We start from the raw sequence: 27,167 nt of genomic DNA on the forward strand, positions 1-27,167 counted from the left end.
TTATTCCTACTGTTTAGTGTCCATGTTTATCTATGCGCTGACGCCCTTTGTTATGTTTATGTTGTTTTGAGCTGGACTCTGTCTATTTCTTATTCTGGCACTGGATTTCTTTGGCTATTTTGGTGATCAACGAAGCCTCATTTTGAACTCCTTGGCTCTGCATGAGCAGCCTGCTCTCTTTTTTATAGAAAAACCTCCATATACATATTGCACATATTAAGAATTAAAGGAGCTTTTTACTCAAAAATAAAAATCATGAATGTACTTCACCACATTCAAAGCTTTAGACAAGCACACACAAAAGAGAAAAGAGGTGAGACATTCTGGGACATACCAGATTCAGGCTTGTCCAGAATTGTAGAGACTATTTTAGAAGTGTTAACTTCTCTTAGACTCTCGCAGCTTATATATGCACACAATCGACTGCAGGATTTGAACCATGGTGCTTTAAGGACCAGATCTTGGACAGCTTCATCTAAAAACATCAACGAGAGCATACACATAAGATTATAATCTATGGCATCCTCCTCAATTGAGTATTGTGCCGTTTAACGAATGAATCTGTGGATAACTGAAGAGCAGGATAACCTTACGGAATTGTCTGAACGTTCTACGATTTCGACCTATTTTAATTGTGTGTTGATTTTTTTGCCCCGTGATCTGACCTATTTTGATCGGATATAGATCCAAATCGTAGAACATTTTCGACAAGTCCTCTCAGATTAGTATTGTGAAGATGAAATAGAAATTATCATACGTGTCTTTTTTTTCATCTGGATGTTTTTCATTTATTGTTCAGAGAAGGAGAAGTACCTTCTTGCTGCCTTTGAATGGGATCAAAGGCCTTGAGCTCCCTGCGCACTCTGGATCGAAGGGCGCGTTTTTTCTGGAAAATTGAATCGGAGGCAGCTGTTGTCTGCATTGCCATTACTGTCGCCGACAAGGGTCTGTTGACCAGAGCCCTCAGAAAATGAATACCTGTGGGAATAAATGAATTGATCAGCATCTCATTGAATTAATGTCCGAAATTACTATTTGAGGACGACAAATTGTTCTCATGGCGTCATGATAAAGGCATCTCATTTGAATTAATGTTCGAACTTACTATTTGAGGACGATAAATTTTTGTCATGTCGTGATGATAATTGGCCAAGGCTGTGACATGGGTGGTATCCGTTGTTACAAGAAGGTTGGGAGTTCAGGTGGTAAGATCACTGAAGGGTGCTTGATTTCGTTATTGGATAAAAGTTAAAATTTTATGCGTATTTAAGGTTTGTCATATGTTATGTTTTATTTAATGTTTGTCATTTCAGGAAAGGAGTAGTGTATAATTTTTTTTAATTTTAGATGTATTATGGGTTAGTAGTATATCTGACATATAGTGGAGATAAATTGAGAAAATTCAGAAGCGTTTGATTACAAACAAATTTAAGATTAAAAGTACAGTTCCTTATGATATCTTGTTAAGTGAAAGAGGGACTGCTCCTATTGAAGCAATTGCTATGACACGAGTCATAAGGTATTTAAAATTAAATTGAGCAAATGGAAGAGGGTAGATGGCTTAAGGTTGTCTTTAAAGAGAAATTGTGCAAGAGCAAAAAAACTTGGATGCAGCAAAATAACAAATGGTTTAGTAAATGGGGTATTTGCTTGAACGCATGTCCCATAAATAACAAAGAGATAAAAACTTTTGTTATCGAAAAGTTCCACAAGCGTACTTGGGATAAGGAGATAGGAAGAAAGGAAAAATACTATATTGAAGTGTTTAACCCCTCTCATAGTCATCAACCAAAAGCATACATAGAGGCCAATATCTCTTGGAGAGACAAAATTCTTATTGCTCAGTTAAGGACTAATTCTCATCAACTCCGTTGCGAAACAGGGCGCTGGAAAATGCCAAAGGAAGTGTGGGAGGAAAGAGTATGCATTTTTTGTTCTTCCGGAAAAAGTGAAAACGGAGAAACATTTCATTTTAGAATGTGAGGCCTTCAAAGACAACAGGGAAAGTTATGCAGATATGCTCGCAGCTAGCTCTTGGGAAAATTTATTTAGTAAGGGGTTTGTCGAGAAGCTGGGAGCATTTATTTTGAAGCTTCACAAAAAAAGGGTCGAATACATCAAACAGATGAAGAAGCAACCTGTCTCATAGCTATCTTTAACCTCGTAGACGTTAAAATAATTTCTTCTTCTTCTTCTTAAGGGCTAAAAGATAAAAATTTTGAGATATAAAGAGATTGATTTTTTCTTTATAGATGTGAAATAAAGAATAATTTAAATTTGGTGTATGGTAGATCCGAAATTAAGATGAATCTAAGTTGTTTTAATTCTGTTGTTGAATTGAGGCTTTTGTGATCCATAATAGTTGTAAGAAGAATTTCGGCGTAAATCACCATATATATATTTAAAATTTTTATATATATTTTAAAGGTATGGTCACCGAATATAACTAAATTATAAAAATGACTTTATGACTCTCGTCCCTAAGTCAAAATTTAAAGGTATGGTCACCGAATATAACTAAATTATAAAAATGACTTTATGACTCTCGTCCCTAAGTCAAAATTAGCCGTTGGTCAGGATAGCCGTTGGAGGCTCTGCTCAGACTATTTAACATGCAAAGCTGGATCTGTTTCTTCAACTTGTCCTGACGATGAAGCACACTCGTTGGTTCGAAACGCGTCAACAAAGGTCTTTCTACATGTGATTTACGCCGAAGTTCTTCTTACAATTGTTTTAATTCTTCTTTTAAATATGTTATATTTCACATTAATACTATAAGTCAATACTATGGGTTGTCATCAATTTGGATCTCAAATTTACCTTAACTACCAACAAAAATTAATAATAATAAGTAAACAAATCATTTTAACATAAAATTATTTTTATTTTATTTTATTTTAACATAATTAAATATTTATGAAACATTACATTACAGCGTCAAGTTATATTTTAATTTTAAATTTCAATATATTTTATATTATTAAATTTAAATTTGTCAAATTTAAAAATAATTTATTTTTAATTAATAAAATTAATTTTAAAATTTAAAAATAATTTATTTTTAATTAATAAAATTAATTTTAAAATATGTTATTATTAAAATGGAAAAAAAATTAATGAGATTATTATATTTTTAACTTTTTAAAATGTTTTCAGTAAAATGAATAAGTAAAATAAAACATTTTCAAATATAAATTAGTTCTTATTTATATTTTGATTAAATATTTGATATAATATTTTAAAATTTTACATCAATAAAAAAATATTGATATGTTTGGTTTTTGACTCGTTTATTAATGGGAAGTTTTATTAGAGAAAATTGATTTGTTAAATTTTTTCAAATTTTTTTTAGAATTTTAATTATTTATATCAATAAAGTAATACAAAGTCAAATTTTAATACATCGCATTTTGTTCATCAATTATATTATTTATTTTTTAATTTTGATTATTTTTTTAAATATATCATGTTTTTCATTAATTATATTATTTTTCATATTTTAAATTTTTCCGTTTTGATTTTATAATTTTTTTTTAGCTTTTTTCCTTTTCTTTTCTTTCTTTTTATTTTCTTATATTTCTAATTCAATTGTCATCACTTATCCATAGTTTTATTTTTAGAAAATTGGTATAAGGTGTCATATAGTCTTTATAACTTTTAGAATAAGTGTTACATGTCAACTTAGTATGCCTAAATACATTTTATAAAAAGATTATTATTTATTCATAATATTTTCACAGTTTCAATATTTTTTTGTTATTCCTAGGAATTAAAAAAAAAAGTACAGAAATAGGAGGTGGAACAACTCTTTTACAACAGGAAAAGAAGAGCTGCCAAAAAAAGTGGTTGACTCGTTGTTGCTAAGATGTGCAAACAAATAGACACTAGATGACACAATGATTTGAAATCAAACTGGTGTTAAAAAAAACCCACTGAGAGCCTGCGCACTAGGAACCAGATAGCGGGAGCTTGGTGCAGCCTCCGAGAGCAATGAGGAAGCCCGGAGAGCGCCCGAAGAGCCACAGCCAACCACGAGACTATGCACAACTTCAGAGCCATGGCCCCAGGAGGGGGTCGCGAAAAGGATCCACCCTTACCACCTGAGCTAGCTGCATTCCGGGATCTGGTTGCGGCATGCAATAAATGGCCAGCAACAGAAAACCAGCAAAAGTTTGTAAAAAAAATGGAATCCATCCCCACAGTTGCTCTGTCGATTGAAGAATCCTGCAAAGTGGAATTAAACCTAGCAGAATGAGGGCTTATTAGACAGTTCACAGGCTTATGGCCCTCGCCTAAAGCTGTAGAAGCTTGGGTGCAAAGGAACTAGCAACCTTTGGTCAAGGAAGGAATAAAAATCCATTTCGTCGGCAAAGGCTTCTTTGTATTTATATTTGAAGCAACAGAAGACAGGAACCTCATATTCAGAAACGGCCCATATTTCATGGGGCCTCAGGGTCTCTATCTGAATCAATGGACACCAGACTTCGATCCAACTCAAGATGTGCCCTCGGTTGTTCCGGTCTGGGTGCGATTGCCCCATCTACCTCTGCACTATTGGAACCCTAAATCCTTAGAAACCATAGGCAACAAGCTAGGCAAATACATCGATCGAGCAGAAAGAAGAGATCAGTACTCCTGTGCGAGAATTTGTGTAGAAGTAGACCTGGAGGAAGGTCTCCCTGAAGCCATTAAACTCATGGTGGCTGACTAGACACACATACAAGTGCTAGACTATGAGCAACTCCCATTTAAATGCCGACACTACCATGGCTATGGGAATTTTGCCAAGCATTGTAAAAAGAAATCAGAGGATGGAGCTGAGAAGGAGAAAGGAGATCAATGGACTCAGGTTCAGAAATCAAGAACAACTAAGCAAAGCAACAGGAACAAAGGGAAAGCCTTGTCCACTAGGAGGGTTGCTCCTCTCGAAGCCCAAGTAGAAGGTAGCTCAGTCCCACCAAGAGCAGACATATCCACAAATCCCTTTGAAATACTCAGCACACCAAAAAAACTCCAAGATCCAGTAGATAAAGAGGTTGAACAGCAAACTAACAACATGGAAGAAAACAAAAGGCAAGAGGAATCAGTCCCTCTTCAAATTGCATCCCCAAAAGGTGCCTCTAGCTCCCCAACCTATGCAGATATGACAAGAAAGAAGACCCCAGAGATATCGGGATCCTCAGAAGATGAAACAACTGAGAGGCCCTTGAAAAGAGTGGGGAGGAAATCTCACAAAGAGGCTAGAGAAGAAGAAGCAGAGAGACAAAAAATGCAAGGCAGACAAACCACTATAGAGATGTCTATCGGCAGACATACTAGAACAAGGCCTCCCAAGGGAGGTGTTGCCCCAACCCCTACCAGTAAATAATGTGATTAGTCTCTTGGAATTGCAGAGGACTAGGGAACCCATCAAAAGCTGAAGCAGTCAAGAGCCTATTGAAATCAGAACTTCCTGAGATCCTCATGCTCCAAGAGACTAAAATAGAAAGCGAAGCCCTTCTGGAACTCGGCAAAGTAAAATGGTAAACAAAAGCTGGAAAAGCGGTAAGTGCTAGAGGTACATGCGGCGGGTTAGCCACTCTCCGGGAGGCTGACAAATTTTAGCTTGAGAGCTACTTTCAGACGCAACACTGGATCTACACCTAACAAGTAAGATAAACTTTGCTCTCTCCAATCTCTATGTACATGTCCTCTATGCATAAAAGGAACAATGCTGGCAAACTCTGACTGATTTTTTGGAAGCATACTCCCTCAACAATATAATTATTGTCGGAGACTTCAATCTAATCCTAGACCCAAAGGAAAAAAGAGGAGGAACCAGCAGCAGGGATCACTTTCTTCCCTTAGTGGAAAACCTAATTCAACAATGGGATTTATTGGATTTCAAGCCAAAAAAAGGGCTATACACATGGACAAATAACATAATAGGGGAGGAGCACATATCAGCCAGGCTGGATAGATTCCTTCTTCAGAGTTCCTTCCTCTCCGAGAAGATGATCATCTCCACAAAAATTCTGCCAAAGTGGAACTCAGACCATAAACCCATCCTCCTTCTGCTGGAAGAAGAAGAAAACCTAGGGCCAATCCCCTTCTGGTTCAGCCCACTATGGGCAAACAAAGAAGGGTTTTTGGACACAATGAATAAGGCATGGTCCATCCATGTTCTTGGATCACCAACTTTGTTTGGGAGCAAAAGATAAAAGCCACCAAAGTATCCCTGAAGCAATGGATAAAAAAGCCCTCAAATTCTCCCACTACCCAACGAAAACAGAGCACAAAGCAGCTGCTGGATCTCCAAATGGGTCTGGAGATTCAAGACATAACCAAAGCAAAAATGCATAGTGAGCAAGAACACCAAATCAGCACCCTTCAGACATTTAGAGAGGAGGAAGAATACGCGAGGCTCAAGTCACGCAATCTCTGGCTTGCATTTGAAGACAAAAATATAGCCTTCTTCCACAAGCAAATTCGAACCCATCTCTCTAGAAACCACATTGCGGAAATCACCTCGCCAGATGGGACTGTTCTCAAAGGCACAACTCTGATAAAAGAGGCGAAAACCTCTCATTTTCAGCTACTGTTCAAAGAAGAAGGTGCAGAGGATGATGAGGAAGCTCATGACTTCCTCAAGCACATTCCAAGGATGGTTAACGAGGAGGACAATGCAACACTCCTCAAGCCATTCACTAAAGAAGAATTTAGTAATGCAATATGGAAGATGGAACCAGACAAAGCCCCAAAACCTGATGGATTCTCAATACACTTCTATAGAATCTGTTGGGACATCATCAAGGATGATTTGTACCGAATGATCAAAGGATTCCTCCAAAAAGCCAAAGTGGGAGGAAGCACAAACTCCACCTTCCTAGCTCTAATTCCCAAAGAAGCCAACCTGGAGGCGTTCGACAGATTCAGGCCAATCTCGCTATGTAATGCGTCCTACAAAATTCTCACCAAGTTACTTGCTAATAGAATAAAGCCTCTACTGGAAAAACTCATCTCTCCCAACCAAGGAGGGTTTGTCAAAGGTAGGCATATCCTGGACAATGTGATACTGGTGTAGGAAATCATCCATTCCAGCCATCAACACAAAGAGCAAGGCATGCTCATCAAACTAGATATGGCTAACACCTTCGATTGAGTAAGGCACTCCTTCCTCCTCCAAGTTCTTTTTGCATTTGGTTTCAGTTCTGAATTTGTAAAATTGATTAAAGCATGCATTGGAGAACCTTGGATAACCCCTCTAGTAAATGGCAGGCCAACAAATTACTTCAAAGCTTCGAGGGGAATTAGGCAAGGTTGCCCTCTATCCCCCTTCCTGTATATTTTGATGGCAGACTCTCTAAGCCGAAAGCTCACAGATGAGAAGCTCAATGGGACACTTCCTGGCATCAGGGCGATAATCGGAACAACCTCAATCAACCATGCCTTGTTCGTCGATGACTCTATCCTCATGGGAGGAGCCTCCATTAAAATAGCAAGAGCCTTCAATGGAGTAATCCAAAGCTTTTGCAGAGTCTCTGGAGCTATGGTCAACAAGAGGAAAAGTGTAGTGTACGGCTGGGCGGTAGACCAACAATCTATACTCAGGATTGCCCAAGCCCTAGGCTTCATCGAATATATCTCTTGGGAAAAATTCAAGTATCTTGGCCTGCCTTTAACCTTGGGCATGACTAAGGCCCCGCATTGGATGGAAATTATCAGCAAAATCAAGGCAAAAATGACTGCCTGGGGTGGATAGTGGCTTACCACAACTGAGAAGCTCACTCTGGTCAAGTCAGTTCTCTCCTCCCTTCCTATCTACCAGGCTCCGTTCCTTTTAGCTCCAAAAATCATCACTGAATAGACAGCAAAGTTGATTCGAAAATTTCTATGGCGAGGAGGAAAGGGGAACCAAAAAAAATTCATATAGTAAGTTGGGACAAAGTGAAAAGGCCAATATTTGAAGGTGGACTTCAGGTAAGAGATCCTGGGTTGGCCAATTTGGCAATGGGAGGGAAGATCCTTTGGAAAATCTTCTCAAGCCAAAGACACCCTGTAAGTCAAGTTCTAATTAAAAAAGATCTACACAGACTCTCAATAGAGAATATGGAAGAAGGAGCTTCCAACAAAGGAACCACGTTGTGGAAGTTGTGCAGCGAAGGCTGGAAATTCTTTAAAGATCAGCTCTACAGAATTCCAGGAAATGGGAAAAGAATTAAACTGTGGGATGACAAGATCATGGGCCTCCAACCCCTAAATCTTGCACTGGAAATAGCAGACTTGCGCAATTGGCTCATCCAAAAAGGTATCCACAAACTTGTTGACATATGCACTTGGGATTTAGTAGGGAACTGGAGTAACTAGGCCTTCCCTCGCCCCCCTGATTGGATGCTCCCTCAACTCCATCAATTACTAGATAAACTATATGGTCTGGCTCCTGTGCATCTCCATTCGAGGGACAAGTGGGGCTGGGGGAAGTCCAGAGCTTACTCAGCACGGCTGGGCTTTGTAGCTCTACAAGAAAAACAACATTAAATCCATGCTACAAAGCTTTGGCAGCATGTTTGGGACCTATTTGGACTCCCAAAAATCAACTTCTTCTGCTGGATACTCATGCACAAAAGGACCCTCACTGGAGATAACTTAGAGAAAAGAGGAATCATTGGTCCCCACAGATGCCCTCTCTGCTGCAAGGCCCAGGAAACGATTGATCACCTGTTCATAGACTGCCCCTTCTCTCAAGAAGTCTGGTTGAAAGCAATGATGGGGCTCAACTCCCAAATCCCAGAACAGACTTCAGTTGATAGTCTCTTCACAACATGGAAGGAACGCTATCCTCACACTCTGAAAAGAAAATCAACATGGAATAAAATCTGGAATGCAATCCCAAAATATATCTGTTGGGGAATCTGGTTGGCAAGGAATGAAGCCATCTTCAACAACAGACTACAATCCACCAACTCAGTGACTGCCAAGGCCAAAGCTCTGCTGCTAGAAACTTTTGAAAATAGACCATATAAGTCTGACAATTCCCTACTCCCTGAAGAGCTCAACTGGATAGGTGAATCCCTGAGTCGGGCCAGCATCAAAAAGAATATCTCCCTGCCAAGTCACAATCTAGAGTGGCGGCTTCGGATCTCTGAGGAGGATTTTAAAAAGTGGTGGAAAAATCAGGGCAAAGTCACGATATTCTTCGATGGAGCCTCCAAAGGAAACCCGGGGATATCAGGTGCAGGAGGAACAATTTACTCCAAAGATGGGCACAAAAAGGATAGTTTCAGTTGGGGCCTAGGACAGAGCACTAACAATCAGGCCGAGATTCTCGGACTGCTCAAAGCGTGTCAGCTGGCCCTGAGGAACAGAGGGGAAAACCTTCAAATCTTCGGGGACTCTGAAATCCTGATTAAAATCCTTAACATGGGCGACCAACTCAATAGCGCGGCTCTAAACAAGACCCTTGAAAGAATAAGAAAGTTGACTCAAAATTTCACTTCCTGCTCATCCTACCATGTCCTGAGAACTCTGAACAAGGAAGCTGATATAATGGCCAACAAAGGATGTCTTCTAGCTCAAGGTATGCTGGCAAAAAACGATGAAGAAGCTGAAAGGCACCCAATTCCTTAACAGAAAAGGAGAGCTGAACATGGACAAGTTTGACAAGGCAGTGAGTCTGAATCCCTATGCATAAGCACTGTCTCCATGAAACTGCAAAACTTAAATGAGTGTAGAAGAAATACGCAGAACCAAGGCTCTAGCACAGGCTGACAGTCACGGACGAGAAAGAGTGGGAAAGTGGCAAGATGGATTAACATCGAGCGGAACCGACAGGTTAACGGTTTATCGCATGGGCCATCAGTGGTTTGGTGTTTTAGCAGGGCACAGAATTGAATTCAATCGGAGGTCGGTTGTATATGACGCGGAGAGTGGTAAGCGGTCTTTATCGCACCGCTTTTGGTTGTTGGGCAGTATTTCTCAAAATGGACGCGATGTGCCTAAGGGACTGATGCGTGGCAGGACAAAACTGCCCTTCTCACGCGCTTCTAAGGTGTTAAGGGTCGGACAGCGAGAGACGCGAAAAGCGTCGGATCCAGGTGGGGGAAGATCTACGGTTATCGCGCATTGAATATGGAGGGGAGTTAATGACGCGGGGAGTGGTTTGCAGTTTTCATCGCACCACTTCTGGCTGCTGGGCAGTATTTCTTAAACGGACGCGATGTATCTGAGGGAATGACGCATGGCAGGTCAAAACCGCCCATCTCGCACGCTTCTGAGGTGTTAAAAGCTGGATAGAGAGTGACGCGAAAAGCGTCGGATCTAGGCTGGGGATGATCTGACGGTTAGCGCGCACAGATCAAGGTGGGACGTTAATGACACAGGGAGCGATATGTGGTTTTCATCACACTGCTTCTGGCCGCTGGGTTGTTTTTATTAAATGGATGCAATATACCTGAGGGAATGGCGCGTGGTAGGACAAAACCGTCCATCTCGCGCGCTTCTGAGGAGTTAAGGGTCGGACAACGAGGGATGCGAAAAGCGTCGGATCTGGGTGGGGGAAGATCTGACAATTATCGCGTGATGATTATGGTGGGGTGTTAACCTTGTAATGGGCCGGTTACGGAAGAGTCGCAGGACACAAAGGAGGTGGGGTCAGGATATATATTAAAATAGTTTAATATATGTGGGTTTATATTATTCGAGTTGGGATTAATATAAGTGTGGGAATTATATTAAATCAGGGAAGTTAGAAAGCAACAATGAAAAGTGGAAATGTAAGACAGGTTATATAGAAATCAAGAGCAAAGCAAGAGCACTCAGCCACTCCAAAAGAATCAAAAGCAACAACTAACTTCTGTTACTAAAGCCAGTTTATGAGGATTCTAAAAAAGCCAGAAATCTCTCAATTGACTGTAATAGAGGTTGTTTGGCCATGCCCAACCTCTGATTATAAATAAAATTCAACCATCTATGTTAAAAAAAAAAGATGTGCAAACCAACAAATGAATACAACAAAAATGCAAGAAGAGGTAGCATTATAGCTTGTATTGTTGCTTCATAAATACAAAAAAAACATCAACAAAGTACATGGATTTGTATAAACAACATGGCTGATAGAAAAAGTAAGAAAAAACAACATTTGTGCCGCAACAGTTTCATGATACCAACAACAACAATCTACATGATTAAGAAATACTGAGGACAAGAAAATCTGAAGAATTTCATAGCAATAAATCTTGAGACTGATGCCTTCAAGCTGATAAGATGAAAATTCAAAGGAGAAATATGTATTGTTGATTGGGTGGCACTGATAATGCTAGAGCTCAATTTAATTCATGAATGTTATGGGGATGGATTGACTTCTCTGTAAATTGTTGTCTATGTATTCTTCATATATAATGATGTTGGGGTCCAAGAATAATTCGCTTTTTGATAGCTTATATGTTATTCTATTATACTCCCTGTATATGTGTTGAAATCTGATGACTTGAAAAAATGATTTTGTTTCTTCAATTATAGATTTCCATGCCTCAAGGTTCAAGACCTCCAGATGTGCCCTCCCTGTCAACCAATCTATGACGCATTTTGAATCTCCAAGAATTTGAATCTTTTTTATGTTGTAAATCTTAGCAAGTGTCATTAGGGCCCACACTGCAATCAGCTCTGCTTTTGTGTTCATCTTGATACCCAAGCCTATTCTGAAGAGGACAAATCTTTTTGCATTTATTTTAATCATTCCCCCTCCACCGTAGACATTCCTTTGAGTTGCTCCATCGAAAAATCCAATGAAGCTCCTACGAGATGTTGGGTAAAAGGTCTCTTCTCTGGGTTTTTTATTTATGTTGTGGAAGAAAATCCCTAAAGAGGGAGATGATCTTTACATCTCCTTTCATTGTTGAAAATTACCTTGTTTCTTAGAAGCCAAATTCCCCATGCTACAAAAATGGGCAGAGCTTTGAGTTGTTTGTATTTCTTCACCCAAAAAAATAACAGATCTTGAAAGGTGGACATGTTTAAGTCTTCTTTGATACTCAAGATTTGAAAGACCGTCTTCTAGACCTTCTAGGCAGTAAGGAAATTTATAAGTAAATGATCAATTGATTCTTCTTGTTGTCTACATAATACACATCCATTTGGACCCACAAAGCCCCTTTTTTGAAGGTTGTCCCAAGTTAAAATTTTGTTATGTGGAGCTAGCCAAACAAAGCATTTTAATTTGTTGGGGATAGGCCATTTCCAAATGAGCTTATTCCACCAATTTTCATTTTTTGTTATCTTAGAATGGACTATTGCTTCATAGGTTGAATTGGCTTTGATCTTCCCTGCTGAGAAATCCTAGCTCCAGACCAAGGAATCACTGGAATTGAGAAGTCTTACCCCATTGAGATTTAACTCTTTAGTGAAGGAATTTCATTCCTCAACAAGAGTTTCAGGCAATCCAAGCTCCACTAAGGACAACCAATAGTTGTTGGGGATCTGGGAAGGAGTTGTTTTCCTAATATTGTGCAAGTAAAAAAGTCCTTTGGAATATAAACAATGTCTTAGTTCAAAGGACAACTTATAGACTCTTCCACCACCTATGAAAGGATCCTTGCCAAGGATGACTTGCTTTCCATCTCCTACTTTCCACACCAGACATTTGTAGAGATTATGAAAAGCGTCCATGAGCGCCTTCCAAACTATGGGATCTCTTTTGTTGTGTTTGAAGGCTTGTCCTCTAATCCAATCCACCATCGACAAGCCACTTAAATATTTTTCTTTGATGATCTGACACCAAAGCCCCTCCCCAAATAAACTTCTCCAAAGATTTTTTAAGGCCAGAGCTTTGGCAAACCATGTTAGATTTTTTATACCCCAACCTCCTAGTCTTTTTTGGATGGATAGGTAGAACCAATTTTCTAGATAGATACCTTCTTTACTGGATTTTCTAGCCCACAGGAAATTGAAGATCACTTGTCTGATGAAACTGAGGATAAAGGAGGGAATTTTGGCTAAGGAGAGCCAATAGATTGGGTTGTTCTCCAATACAGATTTAGCTAGGATCAATCTACCCCCCAGATACAGCCAATTGTTACACCATAAATTTATTTTTTGCTCCACTTTTTTATCATCCACTTCCAATCATCTTTTTAATAGTTGTTTGGTTTAAGAAAGAATCTCAAGTATTTGATACCATTTTCTAAGGGGGAAATTTATTCATAATTACTACAAAGAAGGATTAAAAGGTTTATTTTAAAAATCAAAAAAAGATTTAAATCTTCTCAAAAGCAAGTTCATGTTAATAGTTATCAATTGTAAATTGGGCGTTGATGCAATCCTAATAATTGTGGATATTCATACCATCCCATATATTAGTTACTAGTGCAACAATATAAATTAAATGATTGGTACCTATTGATAGGCATCAAAACGCTTACCTCATGATACATCTCACTTTGTCAAGAACATAAAAAAAAAAATCATAAAAATTAACTAAATTATAACTATATTATTATCATTATTATTACGTTGAGAGATGCTCTAAAACTGATTATAGGGGAGATGTGTAGGCATAATGTAAGCATGTCAACATTTTTGTAAAACGATTATGTAATGTAATGTAATGGAATTATTTACAATAAACATAAAATTAATAATTAATAATTAGCTCCATTTTTGCGAAGTCTATATTAGCTCTTATTTTGAATTTTATCACTTTTGAATTTATATGATTTTTAATTAATTCACTTTTGAATTTATATGAATTTTTAAGAGCTATAAGAATTCATTGTATTAACCCATGGTATTTGAGCTTCAAGTTTATGAGAACCTGTGGTATTGAGCTCTAGGTTTACAAAAGCTCATGGTATTGACCTATGGTATTCATGTGGAATATAGCCTATCTAAATGGGTAAAGAGTCTATGTAAATATGTCTTTCATATCCCAACAATTTCAATACCTTTATATATATATATATATATAGATATCTTAATTATTTTGTTTTTTTTAATTGGTACTAGTTGGCATACCCGTGTTTGTCCAAAAATATGAACCTTTCACATTATGTTGGTGTAGTCTTTTAGTTTATACTTTTTTTCAATAGTTTTATCTTCCAAAGTAAAGGTTGAATAAAATACAATTTCAGTGTTATATTTCTATGTTATTAATAAAAGATAATTAATTTGTTCTTTAGGTGAAGTTTTTTGCTTTTTTGATTGGACTTCTACACCACAATTTCTAGTTCCTTTTCTTAAATATTTCAATTAAGAAAATCAAGTTTAGGGTTTCATGTGGAAGGTGAAAGTAGTTCTAAGACTCAACATTGAATGGACTTGCATTCAGAAATTTTTGCATCGGTTGGGTCGAAAACTTTGATATATTTACTCTTGCTTAACTAGTTGTGAATATTATCATCATGAGTAAGTTGCAAAGAGTGAGGTCGCCACCTCTGAAGATCTACAAGGAGTCTCACAAGATTCTAAAGCCTACCCTTGTATTTTTGTCTCCTCCATCGATACAGATCATCTCCTTTCTTCCCAAATTTGTTGTTCAACACTACAAATTTTATCTCCAATTAGTTTCAAAGATCTTCCTCTCTTCAACCTCGATTTTAATAGTTACTTCTATACACCTTTTGAACTAAATTCCAGTCCTCCTCAAAGTTCTCCCTGAACATCTCGACCACACAACCATAATCATATTTCCCCACTACTTTATATTTATGCAAAACTCCTCTAGAGTATTAAGGATTATGAGCATAATTATTTGAAAAGCACTACATCCAAATATGGGGAGATGTGTAAGTGTTAGACATAATGTAACAAAGATTGCATGTCAACATTTTTAAATGTTAGCTCAATATGGTGAATTTGTATTAATATGTTGAATTTATAAGATGTAGAGAATATTAATATTAATTCAACGTATTAATATTAATAATTAATAAGATAGAACATGGACGTCAACAAATTATATTTATTTATATGTTAAATCAAGAAAATTAATATACTGAAAAATTGGAAAAACTCACTATTAAAATGGAAAAAGTCAACAAATACAATTTCATTTCAATAAAGATTCTTCCCACATCTATTTTATATCAATTCAATGACTACGTCAACTTAAATTAAATTATTAATAATAATTTTGTGATAACTCTAAAAATCTAGTTTCATGGTCATCTCCTCCGTATATTAAATTTATTTATAATTTAAATCAACAAAATTAATATACAAACTCGAATACCATGAAACATTGGAAAAACTCACAACTAAGATGGAAAGAGTCAACAAATGTAGTTTCATTTCAATAAAAATTATTTCCACATCAATTTTATATCAATTCAAAGACTATGTCAACTTAAATTAAATTATTAATAATAATTTTGTGATAACTCTAGAAGCCATGTTTCATGGTCATCTCATTCATATATATATATATATATATATAACTAACCCTTCAAATTATTTCTTACAACATTATTTAATGCTTGCATTTGAAAAGAAGCAACATAGTCGGTGAGAGGCAATGATATGTGAATGTTCCAACTTCTGTCATTCTATCTAGTAAGTACTTTGCATCTACAATTTATGAAGGTTGGCAAGAACCGTAACTAGCATTTGCACAAGATGTTGCAAAGGAAATGTCGTAAGTCGGTAGCGCATATGGAAGAAGAGCTTAGATGAAAAAAAATATTTTAATATGTATTTGTTAGGTAGGCTTCCCTTCAAGAGGAAAAACTTTGAGAAAAAGAACCTTCAATCCCATACCTCAATTATTTAATACTAGTAATATGGAAAGCCAAATAAGAAATGCAAAGGTGCAGAACATGATAATGACAATGCCATAAATCAAAGAGACAACTTTGCCTCCTGTTCAAATGAACAAAAGTTTATACAACAACATTTTAAATAATTTTACAACCTCAAATATATTGCACCTAGTTTAGACCCTTGGAAATATCAATTTAAATGACAAATCTAACTAATGTACCCTAGACTGACGGCTAAATAGACTTGAGACTAACTATAATACAATATATTGTCACAACATAACATATGTCCTCATCGATGCATCATACTTTGACATAAAATTAAGATAATAGTGCTCTTGTTACTAGTGAATACATAAATTTACTTTATACTTTGAAGCACATAATAGAAGATAACATAAATAGTAGTCTTTCTCACAATAGGATTATGCCTTCTACACAACCAAAAAAGCTTAATCTTGGCCAATGGTTAAGCTAACATTTTAGGAATTATTGATAGGAAACAACAAGAAACTATACTATTGTTTATCATTTCATTTTATGCTTCTATGAATACCAAAAAATGCATTGAAATTATCTCTTTATCATGCATAATGATGAAGATAGTTTTAATATAAGAAGAGAGTGAAAGGTCGATTTTATTAGATTTTCTATGGAGAACTATCTGGTCCATGTATAATATGAATTGGATTTTAATGAACGGGTAAAGGAAGTAGAAGATTATAACACTTTGCAGCTTCTGAGAGCATCAATCTCATGGATGTTGCTCGAGGCATAACCATACATTAAATTGAGTTGACTCTAACACACTAGAAAGAATGAAATCTGTGGTGAAAGTTGATGTATGAATGTTCTTAAATTGGTTGAAATTTGAAAAGAATTAACATAAAGACTAATTAGGGACATGTCTTTCACCTTTTGCAAATAAAGATCACTTGCAAAATTTCAAGTGCTGCAAAGTAGGAACGGGTATCTATATTACTATACCCCAACCCTCGAAATCTTGTGTTCATTTTTCTACTATGTGTTCATTTTCAACACCTCTAGGTTTGAGCTATTTGAATCTTTAATGGGATGCTGAGATAAATATAAGTGATTACACAAATGCTGCAACTAAATTATGTTTATGTTTGACAATGAAGTTTTAGATTTTAGATGTCACAACATATAAAATTTTCAGTGTCTCAAAGATGCAAAGACAAGTCAACCTCCCCATATTCAATCTCAAGGAATGTTTCAATCTTTGGTGGTATTCTCAGCCCTTACAGGTAAGTTCTGGCCTCTTGCCTATATTAATTCATGAGAAGCTTCATAAGAAGCAAAATGAACTAAGAAGCTTCATACCTGAGCTTTTCAATTTCATAAACAAATTCTTGGGAACTTGATAAGTTTTATTGAATATGATTTTGAAAATGAGAGAATAGGTCCTGATACCTATTCTCCAAGTTAGGTCTCAATTAATGATAAAAATATAGTAGTAATAACAACCCTTTTATTGTTATTTGATTATCCTACAAACCCATGATTTTTCTTCTACTTGTTTGTAGATTGATTAAACTTGACTTTTGATTATGAGAGAATATGTTCCATAGATCAAGCTAGGTTTCATCAAATGATAAAAATAAAGTGATAGTAATAGTCCAAATTTGTTTTGCCAATATTCTACAACTTCATGATTTTTCTTCTTTTGTTTGCTGATTGTTGATGCTAATTCGTCTTGTAGCACTTTGTTTCTTACTCATATGGCAGATTTTCCATCCCAATAATGATGTAATGTGGCTACGAGGATTATCAGTGGTATGTGAGATTTGGTTTTCTTTATCATGGGTTCTGGATCAACTGCCAAGGTTTGTCTTGTAAATAGAATGACTGATTTAATGTTCTCAAGGAGAGATTTGAGCACCCAAGGCCTTAGAACCCAAGGGGGAGATCTGATCTTCCAAGGATTGATGTGATTGTCTCTACTATTGATCCAGACAAGGAGCCTCCTCTTGTTACTTTCAATACTATTGTTTCTATTCTTGCAGCTGACTATTATGTAGAGAAGCTCCATCTCTACTTATCTCATGATGGTGGGTCTCTTCTCACATACGAATCTCTTTCATAATATACAAGCTTTTCTAGAATCTAGGTGGCTTTATGTAGAAAGCATAACATAGAGCCTCACAATCCTGAGAGATATTTCAAATTAAAACGTGACTTCACCAAAAACAAAGTGAAACCAGATTTTGTGAAGGAGCGTAGGAGGGTCAAGCGAGAGCATGATGAGTTTACGGTGAGGATCGATTCCTTACTAGATTTTATCAGGAGAAGATCAAATGCTTACAATGCTCATGAATATATTTGTTCAAAGAGAGAACAAATTGAGTTGGGAGGTGATCCTATAGAGCCACTGAAGGTATTGAGGGCTACATGGATGGAAGATGGGACTCACTGGTGTGGAACCTAGATTTCCCCTTGACAGAGAACATTCTAGGGGAGATCATCTGGGCATAATTCAAGTATAAGCAACACCAAATATTGCCATTTTTATTTTAACTTTTTATTTTTGTTAGTGCATCAAGATGCAATCCCCAAGAGGTTGCACTGCACACAATAGATTTTGTTTGGCTTAGGTGCCAGGTCAGAGGGGTAGCTACTCTGGAAAACTTTTGAAACTCATTCGATTTGGATGGATATTTCACATCTAAGAATGGAATCAAATTAGACATGAGAATTTAGATTTGATTGTTTTGTTTTAATTTAGCACAACTCTTATTTTGATGTATATAGTTTTTAGATTTTAGCATATATATATAAATTCATTTTGCTTTGCCATTTTTCAAGGGTTTGAATGTGATGGCACCTCATCAGGTGTGAGGTGTTGTGGAATCTTACAATGCTCATGAAGAAGTTTGTTCAAAGAGAGCACAAATTGAGTTGGGAGGTGATCCTACAGAGCCGCTGAAGGTATTGAAGGCTACATGGATGGCAGAAGGGACTTACTAATGTGGAACATGGATTTCCCCTAGCAGAGAACATTCCAAGGGAGATCATTTGGGCATAATTTGATTAGTTTGAAAATATCAGCTTATGTGAAATTATATCTTGAAGCCAAAATAGAAAGCAACTTTATTTGTTCTCATACTATGGTTGCAAGATATAAATTGTGGCCTAGTGATTGAGACAGGGTATTGTCATGATAAAGTTCCAAGTTCAAATACAAAATTAATGACCTAGATTCAAACATTGAGATTTATATCCAGCGGTAATTCAATTACTATTCAATTTCAAATTCATTTTTTCTTTGAATTGATAGAAAGTTTGATCTAACAAGAGTTTAAATTTTCATGCGAATTATTATCATTGAGTTGGGGAAATTGGGAGGCTTACCACTGAGAAAATCAGCATTATCATTATGTAAACAAATTATGGAAAGCTACAACTATGAATTATGTGAAAATTATAGCCAAATGTGAGCAATCCTTGCATCTAGAGAGATTGAACATTAGACCAAAACACAATCAACAAAAATAACATGTATGGTGAAAAGAATGCCTTTAGAGAAGAGACATTGACATTGGCTCAACTATATGCAAAATAACAAGAAATAGTTTGTAGAAAAATAATTATTATCACAAATTATTCCAAAGGGATGTTGCACAATGATGAATCCTATCACAAGATGCAAGTTGAATGAAGAAAAAAATAGTATTACCATAAAATATCCCTAAGGGATGTTTTCCAGTGATGAATCCTGTCACAAGATGCAAGTTGATTAAAGAAAAAATGTGCATATAGAGATGGAAACATATTTGATTCTTTGAAATCCCTATCAATTTGAAACACTAATAAAATACAAAGACAGGATGTGAAGAAACAAAATACTCTACGGAGTCAGGATCACAAAACCAAAAAATTATACATATATTTAAAAACTCAAAGATTATGTATATATTTGAGAACTCAAAGATTACATATATTTGTCCATCAATATATACAAATACATATGGTGCAAAACTCATCCATCTGAAAAACCAGTAGTAAGCCCTAAGCATAATACACACCTCAATGCACTAGTAACTTATGGGAGTAGATGGAAACCCATCTAACAATAAAAAAAAAATACATGAAAATACAACTTTTGTCTTTGATAAACTCCATTCGTTCACTTTTTCAAGAGTTCATCTTCAATTTGCGTGTCGTTATCTCCAGAAAATCTGAGGCTGTCAAGCAAAGCATTTCTTCCTTTAAGAATAATCTGGAAAATGCATTGATCTATTGTGTGAGAGGATCTAAACCTTGGGAAAGAAAATATGCACTTTGTTGTAATTCTTGAACTACTTGTCTTATATGTTGTGCTTGCTCTGATCCCTCTATGAGATGAAACTGTCTTTCATTTCCTCTTGGTATTTATAGGGATAAGATCTGAATTGTTAAGTGAATATTTTTAATTGTTGCATTCAAACTCTCCAACTCTTTCAGAATTGTAACACAACCCATGGCGAACCCACCCTTGATTTCTTCATTCACATCTTGTTGCAACCTCATAAATGAAACTAACCACAAAAACTGATCAAGAATTATTAAGTCCACCAATGGATCAAAAGAACCCGTGAAGGCATATACAAGAACACTGCAAATGAATATAGTTGTTGCCTTCACTCCATATATAGCCCTAAATAGAACTCTGCTCTTGGTCGGGGATTTCACCTTCCTTAGGTGAAGTATTTACACATATCCTCTAATATGGTAACACAACTCTTGATATTCCTGTTTGTTTGGGACACACCATTTTTTTCCCTGACTTTTGTTTCTCCTAACAATTCTCCCAAATGATCTTTGAAACGAAATAGCTTGTCAGATGATGGAATTCCATCAAAGGAATTCAACAAATGCAGTACATACTGGACTATAAGATGGTGATGATCGAGACATGAGATTTCAACATTCAGTGCAATACAAATATCAATCAGATTTACAGTGTCATTCAGATATTGTTCAATCCATTTTTGATCCCATTTTTGTAAAGGAAACCATGGATCAACAACTAAGGATCTTAGATCACTATGCACTGTGAACAAGATTTCCATGGCATGTTGCATCCATGTTATGTGTATAAAATCCTTTGGCTTATTCAGCTTGAGACACTCTAATATTTGTAATAAAGCAGTATCAAAACCTTTCAATATCTGATTAACCGTTACAGAGGAATTGAATGACCGCCTACGAATAAACATTCTAAAAGGATTTCTAAAGAATGAGGACATGGAGTGACCATCATGCAGGTGACTCACGGTCAGATAAAGTTCTGACTCCTCTAACAATTGAAGGGATAAAAAGGAAACAATATGTAGAAAAGCTCTTACTTAAAAACGTTTTTGAACCAAATATTCCTCAGCGTGAACCAAAGGATCGAAAGCACAACATATATATGCTTTGTTATGCAATTCTTGTGTCTACTTTGATCTGCCCCTTCAGGATTTGATCAATTTATTTAATTGTGAATATGTTATTATTACCTAATCAACACTTGCATGTTACATGTAATTCTTGGCAATCCCTTCAAACAGACATTGCAAACTTGCATCCATAGAGACACGAAAGCATGGTCAATACCCATATATTACCTGGTATTACATATCAAGAACAAGAAATATAAATAGTTGACCAATATTCTCCCAAAAAAACAAGCCTTATAAGAAGGAATCACTTGTGGAAAACACAAACAGTAAAAAATACATGAAAATACAACTTTTGTCTCTAATCAACTCCATTTGTTCACTTTTTAAAGAGTTCATGTTCAATTTACGTGTCGTTATCGCCAGAAAATCTAAGGTTGTCAAGCAAAGCATTTCTTCCTTAAAATAATCTAGAAAAATTCATTGGTCTGTTATGTGAGAGGATCTAAAACTTGGGAAAGAAAATATGTACTTTGTTGTAATTCTTGAACTGCTTGTCTTATTTGATATGCTTGCTCTGATCCCTCTATGAGCCAAAATTATATTTCATTTACTCCTAGTATTTATAGGGATAACATCTGAATCATTAAGTGAAGATTTTTAACTGCTGCATTCAAACTCTCTAGCTCTTTCAGAGCTGTAACACGGCCCATGGCAAACCCACCCTTGATTTATTCATTCACGTCTTGTTACAACGTCATAAATGAAACTGAACACAAAAACTGATTAGGAATTCTTAAGTCCACCAATGGACCAGAAGAACCCGTGAAGATAGATACAAGAATACTGCAAATGAATATAGTTGTTTCCTTCACCCCATATATAGCCCTCAATATAACTCTGCTCTTGGTCAAGGATTTCACCTTCCTTAGGTGAAGACTTTTACACATAGCCTCTAATATGGCAACACAATTCTCAATATTTTTGTTGGTTTGGGACACATCATTTTTATCCCCGAATTTTGTTTCTCCTAAAAACTCTCCTAGATGATCTTTGGCACGAAATAACTTTTCAGATGATGGAATTCCATCAGATAAATTCAGAAAATACAGTACATATTGGACTATAATATTGCGGTGATCGAGACATGAGATTTCAACATTCAATGCAATACAAATATTAAGCAGATTTATAGTGTCATCCAGATGTTGACCAATCCATTTTTTATCCCATTTTTCTATAGGAAACCACATAACCACAACTAAGGATCTCATATCACTATGAATTGTGAACAAGACTTCCATGGCTTGTTGCTTCCATGTCAAATATATAAATCCTTTGGCTTATTCAGCTTGAGATTCTATAATCTTTGTAATAAAGGAGTCTCAAAACCATTTGATATCTTATTAACCCTTGCAGAGGAATTGAATGACTGCTTAATAAAAATTCTAAAAGGATTTCCAAAGAACAAGGACATGGAATGACCATCATGCAAGTGACTCGGTTAGATAAAGTTTTGACTCCTCTAACAATTGATGGGCCAAAAAGGCAACAACATGTAGAAAAGTTCATAATTTTTTTTTGAACCAAATATTCCTTAGCGTGAACCAAATGTTCGAAAGCACAACACAGATACAATTTGTTATGCAACTTTTTATGTCTACTATGATCTACCCCTTTAAGATTTGGTCAATTTATTTCATTGTGAAGATGTTATTATTACCTAATCGACACTTTCATGTTAGATGAAATTTTCGGTAATCCATTCAAACACACATTGCAAACCTGCATCATAGAGACAGGCAAGCATGGTCAATACCATTATATTACCTGACATTACATATCAAGAACAAGAAATCTAAAGAGTTGACAAAATTCTCCCAAGAAAACAAACCCTATCAGAAGGAATCACTTGTGAAAAGCGCAAATATTTTTATCCTTAGATCACCTTCGTAGAAATCGACATAAAATACAACTAAATCCATCATAAGCATGGATCTCCCATTGAAAATTCTCTTTTAAAAAGCAAAGTTACCTCCTCTCTACTTATCCTCTGGTATTTTCTCAAACGGTGCCAAAGAAAGAGGGAAACCAATGAAAGGGGAAAAAGAAATAGTTGATTGACTAGCATGACCAAAAGTTAAATTAACAGCTGAGTGACCTGTAACGAATAATGCTCACCTCAGAATCTTGGTCATATCAATTTGCGAGCTTGCTGGACAAAAAAACCACTAAATTACCAGAACTCAAAATTCTTCAAAGACCTTCACGAGTTCAAGGAATTTATGCACATCGACTACTGGAAATATGCATTATTACAGTAAAAATCAACATAAAGTTTAGTGATTTAAGTTTATTTAAGATTTTTTTCTTTTACCGATTTTGAATGATTATTCATAGTTTAATTGTTTGGTTTTACCTCACAGGTGACGTTGGCTTCTGGAGCTTTTGTTGTTGCAAACAGTACTCTTGACATATGTCCTCTTCTCTACTTTGGCAACCTCCTTTGCAGTCTTTCCAATGTCATTTCCAGTTATAAACATCACATTCTTGACCTTTTGGCCCATCACTTCTAATCTTACTTGCAACCAACCAAACAAACAAATCCACACAAAACCCATGTTGCACCTCTAGGTTTGAGCTATTTGAATCTTTAATGGGATGCTCTCATTCACAAAACCCGATTTCAAAGGAAATTCAAGAGAAGAAACAACAGAGAAGCAAACCAAAGTTCGGGGGAAAATGGAACCCTGCATCCAGTATTCTTGTACCATCCCACATTAAGGCTAGAGGAGGAAGCATTGGTGGCAAGCAGATCATAAATTTCCTCATTGTAGATCTCCAAAACAATGACCTTAACCTTATACCTATTCCCCAAAACCCAATATTCTCGACCATCCTCACCTGAATAGTCGCCCAATATATCATGCAAAGCTTTGTAAATGATCTCGGGCTCATTAGCACACCCAAACATGGTATGAATCTTCCCTGATCCAGTCAGCCCATACATCATAACAATGCATTTTCCACCCGTTTTTACCCCATTAACCCTTGGCTCAACCAAATTCTTATAAATTTTCTCCAATCCATCCTTCTGTCTGACTGAAACCCCATCAAGACTGAAATACCTGTACCCCAATTCCGTCCTCACCCGAACTGTAGTGTCATTAGGGAGCAACTAAATTGCATTTTGCTTCTCTTTTCTCTCTGGGTAATCAAAATTCGTCCCACAACCTCAAGTGGATGCTCTATGGCCAAAATTACATTAGGAGGAGGGTTGATGTTGTTTGATGAAGTATATATACTTGGGCAAGACATGAAATTCAAACGAGTCCTAGAGTTGGGGTTGCCTGCGATGATGTAGTTCCATTTCACGGTGATGGAGACAGAGCCATGGAATTTCTCTGTATTCTTTCTCAAATTATCAAAATATTTGAATTTGTTGTCCTACAAGTCGATATATCACTGTTGGGTCGTTCCAAATAGTTGGTTTCTCATCTCCACCACTTATTATGTAATGATTCAATGATGCAAATTATTTTAATCGTCTAACACATAAATTCGTGATGCACATTGAGACACAATGACATGAGTGGGAGTTCTTTTGAGAGGGATCGCCTTAAAACGTAAATATATTTTAGATACTTGTTGAATCATCTCTTGTTATTCATGATCCTATAAGATAAGTTTAATAAGAATTAAATTATAAGCTAACATACCTAATATATGCTTATGGATATATTATAAGTAGTGATAAAACTCTTAAATGTAAATTTGGTTATTGATATTATATTCTATTAGAAAATTATATATTACAGAGCAATGGAACACATAAAATATTGCAGAAATATAAACACAGAAAACGCATAAAACAAGAGAGACACAGATATACGTGGTTCACCCAGTTTGGGTTACGTCCACAGAGAAATAGTCAGTCCTTCTTTTTATATTATCCAGCAAACTGAAGAGATACAACCTACAACAGATCTGCTGTAACTCCCTCTTCGCTCTCAATCTCCTCTCTCTTCCTCACTCATAATATAGATATCAATCAACGCAATACAATTCCCTTATATATAGCGAGGGGTTGCCTTCTAGGGAAAAAACCCTAAATTAAACATAACTTCTACCATCAGATCATCCGCTTAATGAACGGCCCAGATTGACTAGAAATTACTATACTTTTACATGGTAATTTTACATCTATTTTTAGCTTCGAGGGCGGTTCCCCCGAACCCTTGCCGGGGGACCGTTGGCCCCCAAACCCCCCAGCCAGGGGGGCCCCGCGGGGGGGACAAGTCCCCCCCGCACCCCCACGCGTGGAGGGGTGTATAATATTCCTGGGGTATACATCCGGTTGAAACCTTTGAATACAGAAGATAATCCGGCTCCACACCCAACAATATTCTTCATATATTTTAATTAGATTAATTGTATTCATAAGTTTTATATTTATTTGATTTGTTTTTGCATATAAAGAACTACGATTTTCTATAATTTACTCCATGAAGGTGGGGGGACTATGTTTGTTTGTTTATTTGTTTTTAGCATGGGGAATTAGTAACTAGTTGAAGTAATCTAGGTCGTGGTATCTCATTATGCCAACTACTCGATCGTGCCACTAGGAGAGTTAATATAGGAGTTGAACATATGTACATTTAAAAAAACATGTAACATAATTCTTAACCATGGAGATTCAACTCCACTTTCCCATGGAGGTTCTTAACTTATAAATAGGTTTTGTTATAATACAATGACCCAATATCATGGCTTATTAATACCACATGCCCTAGAAACCATAACTTATGTTCATATGACCTTTTTTTTCCAATTAATCAATTTAATTAAAAAGGCAAAAAACAAAACATAACTATTTTTTAAATAAATTTCTGGGTTAATAATATTGTTATATGATTTTTTTTAAATGTATATATGTTTAACTTTATCTTTTTATCATTAATAATAATAATAATAATAATGTTACCCTCGATCAAGGTGGATGGGCAAATGGTAATCAAGGTTGGTGGGACGCCCACCACCTTACCACCTCCTTCGACATTAAATAGACGGGGTGTTGGCATGGCCTGCCTGCCCCATGCAAGAGTATGTGAACTTTTTTCCCTCGACATTTGATAGACCACCTTTATCATTTAGCTCATCCTGCATATCAATTAGAGGTTGATGGCAATTTATGTTGGATTGGTGCTCTCCCCACTGCAAGTGGGAATATTTCCTTGGCAACTCTTTAATGATTGCCTAGTGAAAGGAGGAAGCTTAGACTCAGAGTTGTGTAACCTTCAACCTTCTTTTGTGCCTGGGTTGCCTTCTTCCAGCTTTGAGGTGGCAGAGGGTTGGGTATTCATGCACCTCATTCCAACCCATATGTTTAGAAGGTCTTTCAACATGAATTTGAAGTTGTTAGTTGGTTATGTGACTGAATTGGGCTTTGTTTTGCATCAATTCCATGGTTTCTTTTGGGGTACTCTGTGGTTAATGCTATCTTCTGATGGTGGTGCATCCTTGCATGCTACATAAGGGACAAATTTGCCTTGGGATATGAGGTACAATGGGTTCAAACTCTAGATTTTCCTTTCCAATTATGTTGTTTCTTATCTTGTTGTTGAGTCTTATGGGTTTCATTCTAGAGAATTCTTTATAATTCTTTTATGGGCTCTAGGTTTAGTTCTATGATATCTACAGATGGGAGGGGATCATTGCTTGGTGGTGTGTAGTGGTTTCGCTTCAAGGGACTTTTTCTGTAAACTTGGGTTACCTAGCTTCTTCTACCATCCTATGCTTGTCTTCGACCTCGGGTTGGATCAATCTCTTTCTCTTCTCCCAAGGTTGGAATCTGTCCTTAATCTTGTCACATTCTTTTCCTCTAGAGGCACTATGCCTCGGAAAATCATTGGCAGTCGAAGGGGTGTGGGGGCAGAGACCCACAAGGTCATCTAAGGGCCTATGATCAAGCTCGAGATGTTGCAGTCCTGTTTCACTAAGTCACCCTTCCAAACATCCATGATGAAATTCTCTAGCTAGAATCTCACGTTATCAATGG

The 27,167-nt window shown here is 36.4% G+C and overlaps 1 protein-coding gene and 2 pseudogenes across 2 annotated transcripts in view; all 3 read right to left on the reverse strand.

Annotated features, from left to right (window-relative positions):
* 5-FCL (5-formyltetrahydrofolate cycloligase) overlaps nucleotides 1-1,074 on the reverse strand; it is a 186,300-nt gene extending 185,226 nt beyond the window's left edge. Inside the window, exons 1-2 of one of the 2 annotated variants that reach the window (XM_089448731.1) lie at nucleotides 814-1,073; nucleotides 335-475 (exon numbers count right to left, since the gene is read on the reverse strand). In XM_089448731.1, the coding sequence (XP_089304857.1) occupies nucleotides 335-475; nucleotides 814-1,006 (334 nt within the window). In that variant the 5' untranslated portion in view covers nucleotides 1,007-1,073. Of the gene's footprint in view, nucleotides 1-334; nucleotides 476-813 lie in introns of both variants that reach the window. The other variant, XM_089448730.1, reaches the window with a different exon arrangement.
* An 18,801-nt stretch (nucleotides 1,075-19,875) lies between these two features.
* LOC149144395 (protein BPS1, chloroplastic-like) lies at nucleotides 19,876-21,301 on the reverse strand (annotated as a pseudogene).
* Nucleotides 21,302-21,488: 187 nt separating this feature from the next.
* Nucleotides 21,489-23,676, reverse strand: LOC149144396 (protein BPS1, chloroplastic-like; annotated as a pseudogene).
* Nucleotides 23,677-27,167: the final 3,491 nt, after the last annotated feature.

This window comes from Pinus tabuliformis, chromosome X, assembly GCF_031772625.1.
Source record: "Pinus tabuliformis cultivar Carrire ecotype Pingquan chromosome X, CPIR1, whole genome shotgun sequence".
NCBI lineage: Eukaryota > Viridiplantae > Streptophyta > Pinopsida > Pinales > Pinaceae > Pinus > Pinus tabuliformis.